The sequence below is a fragment of the Pyxicephalus adspersus genome, chromosome 8 (assembly GCF_032062135.1).
Source record: "Pyxicephalus adspersus chromosome 8, UCB_Pads_2.0, whole genome shotgun sequence".
Classification (NCBI taxonomy): domain Eukaryota; kingdom Metazoa; phylum Chordata; class Amphibia; order Anura; family Pyxicephalidae; genus Pyxicephalus; species Pyxicephalus adspersus.
In genome coordinates, this window is record NC_092865.1 from 65752810 (window position 1) to 65762813 (window position 10004).

A 10004-nucleotide genomic window follows, 5' to 3' on the forward strand; every position below is an offset into this window, starting at 1 on the left:
AAAATACCCTTTCACCTTCCTAAAAATAAAAAGCAATTGTGGGTGCAATACTTATGCTATCCCTGGAGCTGTTCCCCGCATATCCCTACTTTCACCAATATAGCTCTGTTCCTGTTTTGGTTTTCAATGATTCCAAGTGTAAAGGGCTAGACTTCTTCCAGACTCATGGAAGAATACTTTAGAGAGTGGCATCAGAGATCAATCTGTATTATGTGGTATATAAACTGGATCAAGAATTTCCTTGAAAGATGTAACTAAAAAGGAAACTCATCCAGATCCTTTAGAATCACAATATTAGGGGAATACCATGCTAGAACAGATTTTATCCTCATAAGGGACAGATGGAAGATGTGACTAAAACTTTTTTTTCCTTGCAATACACCAGTAAATTTAGAAAAGTCACAATTTAAGATGTTAGTAATTCTAAGCTTTTTAGATATAGTAGATATATCACTGAAGACAATGCACAATATACATTTTTATAAGTATTTTTATGACATGTGAGATCTTTCTTTATTCGCTATGATGAAAGTAAAGGATACTCACATATGTAAGATTATTAGTTTAGCAGTAGTTGTTTTCCATGTAAACCTTTAAAAGTAAACTTCCCAAAGCCAGCAAAGTACTTAGCACATTTGTAAAGCACATTTTTGTACTTCATAATAGAGCTCTTTTTCAGAAATATGGAAAGTGGGAACTTCCCTGGATAATGAAGGTAGTAGTAATGTTTTGGTATTTGCTTGCCAACAGGCATCTTGGAGCATTGGAAGACATACTTAGGATCTGATGGCAATAAAAGTGAAATAGTGTTCTGATATCATGTTGAAGGGTCCCAGGAACCATCAGAGAGATGGACCTATTTTTGGCAGGAGGACATATTTTGAGACCATCCCAAAAGCTCTTTTAATCTTCAAGTTAGCTTTTTGAATGTAAACTATCGGTAGTTGGTAGAGAGTTTTGCGACCATTACACATGTAGTGTTCTCTCTGTCCTGTCTTCACCACCATGGATCAAGTTTCTTCAAAAGCATTCAAAACAAGGCACTGATTTATTTGTACTCAGTCCCCGAACCCTGGCCATTCCTTTACTTTTCCCTAAAACTGCTAAGGACATTATCTGCATGGAGTTTGCAGGTTTTCCCTATGCTTGCGGTTTCCTCAGGGTGCTCCGGTTTCCTCCCACATTTCAAAAACATACAGTTAGGTTAATTGGCTTCCCCCTAAATTTCACCTTAGACCAGGGGTCAGCAACCTTTACTATCAAAAGAGCCATTTTGCCCCCTCTTACACTAAAGAAAAATAGTCTGGAGCTGCAGAACGTAACACAGCTTATAAACTTTTAAAAGTTTTAATTTTACCTGTTACCAACAACAGAATACAACAAACAGAAGTTGCGGTGTGCATGTGTAGGCATACTTTGAAATAAATTAAACACTGAACTATGCCCCTAGTATCATGATTTATTTTATGAATTTGTGCAGTATTTATTGTATTTCTTTTGATTTATTTAACTTATGATTAAAGTATTCAGTAATCTTTCTTGTATATACACTTTTATATTTTTAAATTGTTTTCCCAAAATTAATAGGTAATTTATTTGGTAATTGATAAATAGAACAATAAGAAATACATATATATTTGAATATTAAAATAAGGTTACTTAAACAAATTATTATATAGCCTACATAATTATATCAAGTCTTTACATATAATTATGTATATCAAATGTTACATTGTAGGAATAAATCTTAAGAAACTTACATTTGAACAGGGTAGATTTTTTTGATGTAGTTTTTTTATGTTCTGCTGATGGCCTAATGATGAAATTTTAGAGAGTGATAGCCACAGGTGTCCCCCACTTACATTTACACCTACATTTCTGGTTTTGTACAACTACCCATTCCAGAGAAATTGGGGTTCAAAGTAGGGAGGGGACAGGGTGGTGTAGTATGACTAGTTTTTTGACAGGTAGGTATAAATTTGGGGTTTGCACTAGGAATGAATGAGCAAGTTTTTAAAACTCAATCTCGCGGCGAATTCGGTCGTTCTAATTTACCGAATTTTAAGCGAGAATGGCCGGTGTAAATACGCCGATCAAGGTCGAATTTTAAATTTTTTTTTTTTTTTTTAAGTGTGCGATCCCCGGCACTAGAGGGCAATTAACCTCTAGTGCTCAGTATCACACATCTTCTCAATAAATGCAGCCGAGGCAGCCACATTCATTGAGAATATCACAGGCACTAGAGCGTAATTAACCTCTAGTGCCACGGATCACACGTCCTCTCAATGAATGCGGCCAAGGCAGCTGCATTCATTGAGAAGAATGTATGATCCCTGGCACTGAAGGGTACATTTTTTTTTTTTTGAAAAAGTACTTTATTAGTTTTAATTTTACATTTCAGATCTAAAAAGGAACACATGAAGCAACTGACTGTTTAAATTATATGTACACAGTGGATTACTATTGAATTAGCACCCTGCAGCTAAACCTATTTACAGGATTCACAAAAACAGTCAAAGTGTATTAGTATACTATTAATTAACCTCTAGTGCCCCGGGGATTGCAAACAGGAGGATTCCCTGTGAATCCTCCTGTTTAAAATGAGATCTTCCGATAGTTTAGCGATATTGGTTTGCCGAAATTTCGCGAAAGCATCTGAAGTTCAAGGAATTTTTTGCGAGAATGTCAGAGGCATTCTTGCTCATCCCTAGTTCGCACCTCCTTGCCATGTAAGCAACCCCGGGGGTCCATAATTTGTATGTTTAATTTCGGGTTTTCTAGACACACTTTTAAACAGCAACTCTGAATATAATCAATTATAACTATTTTTAATAATTATGACCCCCATACTTTAAAAGATATTAAAGGTGGGAAGATGAAATTTGGGGTACTGCTAGCTATGAGAGTACGCTGTGTACCCTGAAATTTTAGGTCATTAGGAGGTTTAGGAGATATGTTTAGGAGATATGGATGTTTGTACTGGGAGAAATGCAAGGCTGCAGAACATGACCTGACGATGAGGTCATTGTAGACACCCCCTGGTAGATTTATTTCATTGGTAGATTTTTTTGTTAGAACCCTGGAGGGGAATCCCTCTTCCTCGACAGTGTCTACAGGAGGAAGGGGATCCCCCATCAAGGATCTCACGCTCCCTTCGCCTGCCACAACAAGGAGGCTGAAGAGCCGCATGCGTCTCCGAAGCTGCGCGTTGCAGACCCCTGCCTTAGACTGTAATAAAGTCATACGACTATGGTAGGGACATTAGATTGTGAGCCCCTTTGAAAGACAGCTAGTGACATGACTAGGGACTTTGTACAGAGCTGCATAATATGTCAGTGCTTTATAAATATTGTGAAATAATTTATACCCGGGTTTGATGAATTCCATTCATCATCAGAAAGCTATATATATCTTTTCAGCATTAAACCCTTAAGATAATATTCCAGTAGGGTGTCCTTCCTCATTCTCTAATAATGTAGAGAGGTGCCTTGTAGAAACATGCTAGCTCTTCACTATAGGTCATGTCCGTAGAACTGGCCATGTTCTGCTCTTATATTGGCCTTATAGTGTTAGTGGCTACATTATTTGTAAAGTGTAAAAATGCTACAAATATTGCAAAATGTAGTCAAATGTTTAATAAAAGGTAAAAATGATCAAGTAATATAAAAACACAAATAATATTATGGGTTTTGCTGTGTTTCAATACTTTGTTTTTTGCACGTTACTTTTTCATTAAATCTATCCCCTCTGTGCTCATTTTAAATATTGGTTAATAAAATTAATGTTCCATTTGTCTTTGTTTCCTAACTGGAAGTAGAACATATTAAATTCTCACGTGGGTGTGTTGGCCCTAGTGCAGGAACTGTAGGGAATTCAGTATATTGCCAGCAAACCTTTTGTATATACTTCAAAGAGTAACATTCAAATGAACCAAACAAATCCGATGGTAAACAAGTTTTTATTCCTAATTAAAAATGAGTGCTTTTTATGAGCAGGGCAATTCCTTTGCTATTAACTACGTAATGCCTGATGACAATGCACAATATCGGTAACTAAACCTATGTAATATTCAAAGAATCATATTAATAAATTGACACTTGAGACAAGCTAAATAACTGAGTCATTTATTAATTAAAACACACAAGTGTATTTAATTCATAGAGATTCCAAACAACTTTGCTAATATAACCTATAATCTATTTTTTATACTGTGCTTTGCAGGCTATCAGAACATGATGTGAACCATTAGGCCTGATTTATCAAAGCTCTCCAAGAAGATAGACTATCATGGGAGAATTTGGGTGATCCAGCAAACCTGCAATGGATTTCTTAAAAAACGTTTGCTAGTGGTTGGCAAATGTTTTCAATGCTGGACCAGATCTATTCCATGTTTGGTGGATCACTTAGGTTCTCCCACGATAGTGTATCTTCTCCAATCTTGGAGAGCTTTAATAAATCAGACCCAATGCATTGTTTCTGTGCAGGTTATATGTATTTTTATTTTACTGGCAGATAAGGGCTGAGCAAAGCAAATAATTAGGCAATAAAGATGTCTATTCCACACCCCTAGCCCATAAACGATTATATGCATGCTGCAGTGCACTTGTGTAATCTCCCAAGGTTACAACTGCTAGAAGGAAGAAGTTCCTATCTTCATATAGGTATAAAGGTAAAGAGATCAGATGAAGTCTGACAGAGAAGAATGAGCAAAGCTAAATCTATGTTTGGGCTGCCTGTTTAATTCAGCTTGCAATGTTCAGGAAAATTACATGAGTGCAATGCAGCAGAATGAATGGCAATCCAATTCACTAAAGCCATAATAAAATGGGCCATGACATACAACACTACTGTGCATTACATTTCTAAAAAAGTGTAGGTTTAGTCTTAGCTGGAGTGTTTTGGTAGGTCATTTAAAATGTATGAGTGCAATGTAACATGCATTAACATGGGTGCTTAAATGCAGTGCGAGTTTGTGAACCTAGCTTTTACATCTTCTCCGGTTTCTCTTTTGAACTGGAAAAACTAACAAGGTTCTGCCAATGGTAATACACAAAATTTTACCCAATATCTCTGCACTACAATTTCATTTTACCCAGTCTTTACTCTTGCTCCTTCTGATATTCTAAAATTAGTTGGTGTACATACACTACATATAGAAATTACATTTTAATTTCTGCAAGTTAGTTGAGAACTTTTCTTTCAGCTGTTTCTCATATTTTTTATATCATTCAGAATGTATGGGTTTGGGATCTACTAACTGATTATGTGTGATAACATATTTATGGCAGTAAACAAGATGGGACAAGAAATGTTTAAGCTAACCAGTGTTTATTACTTAGGGATTTAAATTGTATAGATAATTGGTTGTTTACCCCATGCAAAATAAATGGGGGGATCACTAACAATTTTTCTATATACTTGTTACTGATTGTCATTGATGTATTAAACACTTTGACATTATTATACTGCCATGAATACCAGCTTCTTCTATTATTTTTCCTCTTGGAAAATCAACTTTTTGATACATTATTATATATGACAGTTTTTAACTCTGGAGTATTTCTTCTACAGGTGGTCTATGTCACGGCAACTTTCCCCTATGTCATGCTGCTCATTCTCTTGGTTCGTGGAGTCACTTTACCTGGAGCATCCCAAGGAATTAAATTTTATTTATATCCAGATTTATCTCGACTCTCAGATCCACAGGTGAGCAATTGTCTGTTTGAAAGTTTTATCCTATATTATGTATTGGTAAATAGGCAGTTCAATTTAAAGTTGAACATATTGTTATATTGTTCACCGCTAACAAGGGTTTGAGATGATCTGTGTCGGTTTGAAATTTTTGGTTCAGCGTCTTTGTATAAATTCTTAAATGTATGTATTATTTTCCTAAATCATAGTACATTGCATAGTCTTTCAACTATAGCCAGCAGGCGTAGAAAGGCCAGTAGAAGCTTTTAGTTAAGCTAGAACCCTAATAATAAAAGAAGGACACAGGACCATACAAAGAGTCAGTGAAATGGAATATGTTGTACAGAAATCAAAAGGAAAGAAGACAGAATAAGAAAAGATTAAAGATTAAAACAGGAAAGTATTCTTTGAATGAATTCTGATTGACAGTTGTTTTGGTATTCACAATCCCATTGCTGCCTTTTTTTTTTTTGTTCTTTATTTTATTACTATTCATTTTTTATTTTTTTGCATTTTATTTTGTAGTCAATGTGAAGACTTTTTGCTGCTATCCCATCCATAGTGAGATTGGGGGTATGGTGTTTTGTTGTTTTCATTTAATTTGGGGGTGTTCGTTTTTTCATATTATGTTGGTTGAGCATCTATTTAAAGTTAAACTTTTTTGGATGGTTGTTTTGTGGGGTGATAATTGAAGGGTGATTTTTGGGGGTTTCATTTTTTGTAGTATTTTGTAGAGTATTTTTTAGAGTATTTAAAGTTAAGTATTTGCTTGGTAATGGCTATTCTGGGAGCTGCCTTTTATTTGCCTCTACTACATTATTTCCTACTATCCCTAAAAAAAATTTTAATCTGGTACTGGCCAATTTTATAGTGCTGTACTTTCTGATGTTATTCTTATGGTTGGTGAAATAGCTTGATAGAAATTGGCCAGTGGCAGGTCAGTTTTGTATTAGTGAAAGCAGGGACAGTTACACCAAGTTACTGACCAAATACTATCTGCCAATTGTTTTATATTCTTTTCTCTTGTAAATTATTCAATGCAGTACTATAGCCTAGGCCAGGGGTCAGCAAACTCCGGCCTTTAGGCTGGATACGGCCTAGCCGGTAGTTCGTTCCGGAACGTTAGAAACTACCGGAGCCGCTGGAACTCTGGAGCCGCTGGAGCTCAGGTGCCACTTCCTTGCTGTTGCGGTAAATTGGGAAAGCTCCCTGAAGGGATATCCATCCCCTCCGCAATGCATATTTCACGCCAGGGGTGTTCCCTTAGGAGCCATTAGGGTGGGAGTCCAGCCTAGTGTGCTCCCGCCCACCCCTGAAATGGCCTATTGGCCATGAAAGTTTGCCGACCTCTGCCCTAGACAAAAACAATAGAAATGTAATGCATATGCAGCCCAAATAGTGTGCATGAATTCAAATAGTGTTTATTTTTTGAACTACTATACCAACCCAAATGACATTTTATATTATATAGTATATTGACTGTTAGTTCTTCTGCATGTCATTGTGTTTATTTTGTATTTGTGTTAGGGACCTTGGTTAAATTAACAGAAAACTTCTATTGGGAATTATAGTGTAGTCTAGTTCACTGTCACAATGCATAATGGGGGTAAGGGCCACTGATGTATTTTAAAATGTAATAATAGCCAAAGTATAGTACAGTGCACTGCACAATATTTCTCAATAGAAATTACTGCTAATGACATGCTTTTTTTGTTTTGCGGTTTCATTCATTACAATCAATAGCTGCTATGATCCACTGCACAGCAACGTAATGTAGCAAATGTTAACCCAAACCCAAAGTGACCCTGTCACTTTGCTTTCCCTTGGACTCATATAGTGTCATAGGGCTAAGGATATTTCTCCACGTGACAACGTTTAAAACTGGAGATTGGACAGTGAGCACTGTATCTTGGGAGAAATGAGAGGGTCATGTTCTCCCCCAAACTAGAAGCATAGAGTATGTCCCAGGCCTGTGGCTGGCTACAAGGCTGAGTGGGAAGCTTTGGGAATGTGTTTAGTTCAGGAAAATAAGAGAGGTTTATCATTAGGGTTTACATAAATTAGGGAAACTAATTAAAAACAAACCTAAAAGACATGAAAAGTCATCCATAGGGCACATGCATTGAGTACCAACCATTGGACAGAATAGAGAGTCCCAGAGTGGCCCATCAATTTCTATAGGATATAATCATTATTTACGCAAACGCTTAGCATGTTAAATATGGGTCTTATATCAAACACAGCTATGTGCATGGGACTTTAATGGCACCGTCAAATATATTTAGTTACAAGTTATTACCCCGTCATCCACAAATGCTCAAAAAGTATTAACATATTCATTTGGTTAAAAACTATGATTTATTTAAGAAATATCAAAATATTTCCATCCAAACAGGACACTGAATAACAGTAAATGTTTTGTAAAGGTCTGCCTAGGGAGTATGTCAATTTAAGACCCGACACGTTTCGCAGATCTATTGTTTCCACTTCAACACGAGTTGCGTAAGTCAAAACACATCAACTGTATCAAACAAACAGAACTTTATTAAATTATAAAATTATAACTTAAATTATAACTTTAAGTTCAACCCATAGGAGTGGACCACTGTAGACCCACACACAGCTTACTTAATCCTATAGTTTATCCAATTTGAATCAAATCTCAGCTCTCCCAGCAATCAGTATATTGCAGTCACAAAATTGAAAAGAAAGCACACAGAAATCCAGGTTTTCACATTATTCTTCACAATATTCCTATCTGCCCAAATGCAGTCCCGTGATAGATTCTTCATATAAAGGAAATCTTTACAGCTTTAGTGTCAGAGTCTAGTTGCCTTTTAATTCAACATAAATGATACTTTATATTATATTTAGACTGATTATTGCAGGATAAGGGTTCTTTTAAGCATATTCCTATATTATGGATTTTACATTTTGCTAAACTGCTTTAATCCACCCCACAGTGTGCCTCCCTAACTTAATAGCAGCTTAATGACTCGTCCTCTGGCAATGGTGTTTCCCATCAGATAAAGAGGTCAAAAATGACAATAACAAATTGCCATTGTTTGTCTATTGCCTCATTTTGAATTAATTTCATGCCTTGTGTAAATGATGTATTATTGAGGAACAGACATATACATAATAAATCAGTTGACATTTTGCTGTGTTTCTATTGAGCAGAACAATGTAATATGAAGTGCGAGATCCCACAGTCATCCATCACTGTGACAACTTTCCTGTAACTTTGACAGCTTCTATTTAACTGAGGATGTGATTTATACCCTACTTACAGTGCATAATACACTGCAATATGAATGTAGCAAGTAGTGAAATGTTGCTTCTCGCATCATAGTTCTTGGTGGACTGTCACTTACAAAGAAAACAAGTGAAAACGTATTTGTTTCTTCAAGTATACCTTATCTATAAACTCTAAATCTGTTGCACATTTTAGCTATTTGATAGACACAGATTTGGCATTAAAAAAAATAGGTATTCAGGATTCAAAAGAAAAGAGAAGATGCTGCTTAACATGGCAATAAAGTAAATGTATTGTTCACTTGAAAAATGTTGTTAACAATCCTAAACATAACATTGTTCTCCTATGCTGCTTGAACTCAACATAGTTCCCCTATGCTAAACAATGTTAGAAGGAGCCCATGTTAACATATTGACAAAGGGTCATAAAGACAAATATACAGTCTTGTCTCAATCCCGACGTGTTTCGCCTAAAAGGCTTCCTCAGGGGACATATATTTATCGGTATACTTCATAAGATGATGTTTGGAAATGAACGCATGCAATGATCCACTGCAGAGTAATGTAATGACTGAATGTCCACCTTATGAATTGTTCATTGCTTATTGGCAATAAGGATGAGTGAGCGAGAATATTAAGTTCGATCTCGCGGCGAATCAAGCCTTTCTTGCTTACCTAAAATGTAAGCGAGGACAGCCTTCTGATTTGCCGAGAGGTTGAGCGCCCGGGGAACAGGAGGATTTCCAGGGCTGCATCTTCTCCCACCCAGTAAAATAAGGTTCCTGATTAGAAGCTCGATTTTATTTCAATGGAAGAGGGTAGGTCCGGTGCCAGAGTAGCACCTAGGTACCTCTGAATTTTAATGCACTGGGTAGGTTGGTTTCATACCCAAAGTGTATTTCTATGTCTGAGTTATGGTATATTGGAGCAAAGAGTAGAAAGTCCGTATATAATTTTTAGCTTGTGTGGGAGGAAGATTTCTTTCAGAGAACAATGTTCTTGATCCAGCTAGGATATCGCTAGGATCCCACACAAGGTAAAACTTCTATGTGTTTAGC

General features: G+C 36.3%; 1 protein-coding gene across 1 annotated transcript in view; it reads left to right on the forward strand.

Annotated features, from left to right (window-relative positions):
- SLC6A11 (solute carrier family 6 member 11) overlaps positions 1–10004 on the forward strand; it is a gene marked incomplete in the record, with an annotated part of 88140 nt that overhangs the window by 55917 nt on the left and 22219 nt on the right. The window contains 1 exon segment of the mRNA XM_072420988.1: positions 5572–5706. Within this exon segment, the coding sequence (XP_072277089.1) occupies positions 5572–5706 (135 nt within the window).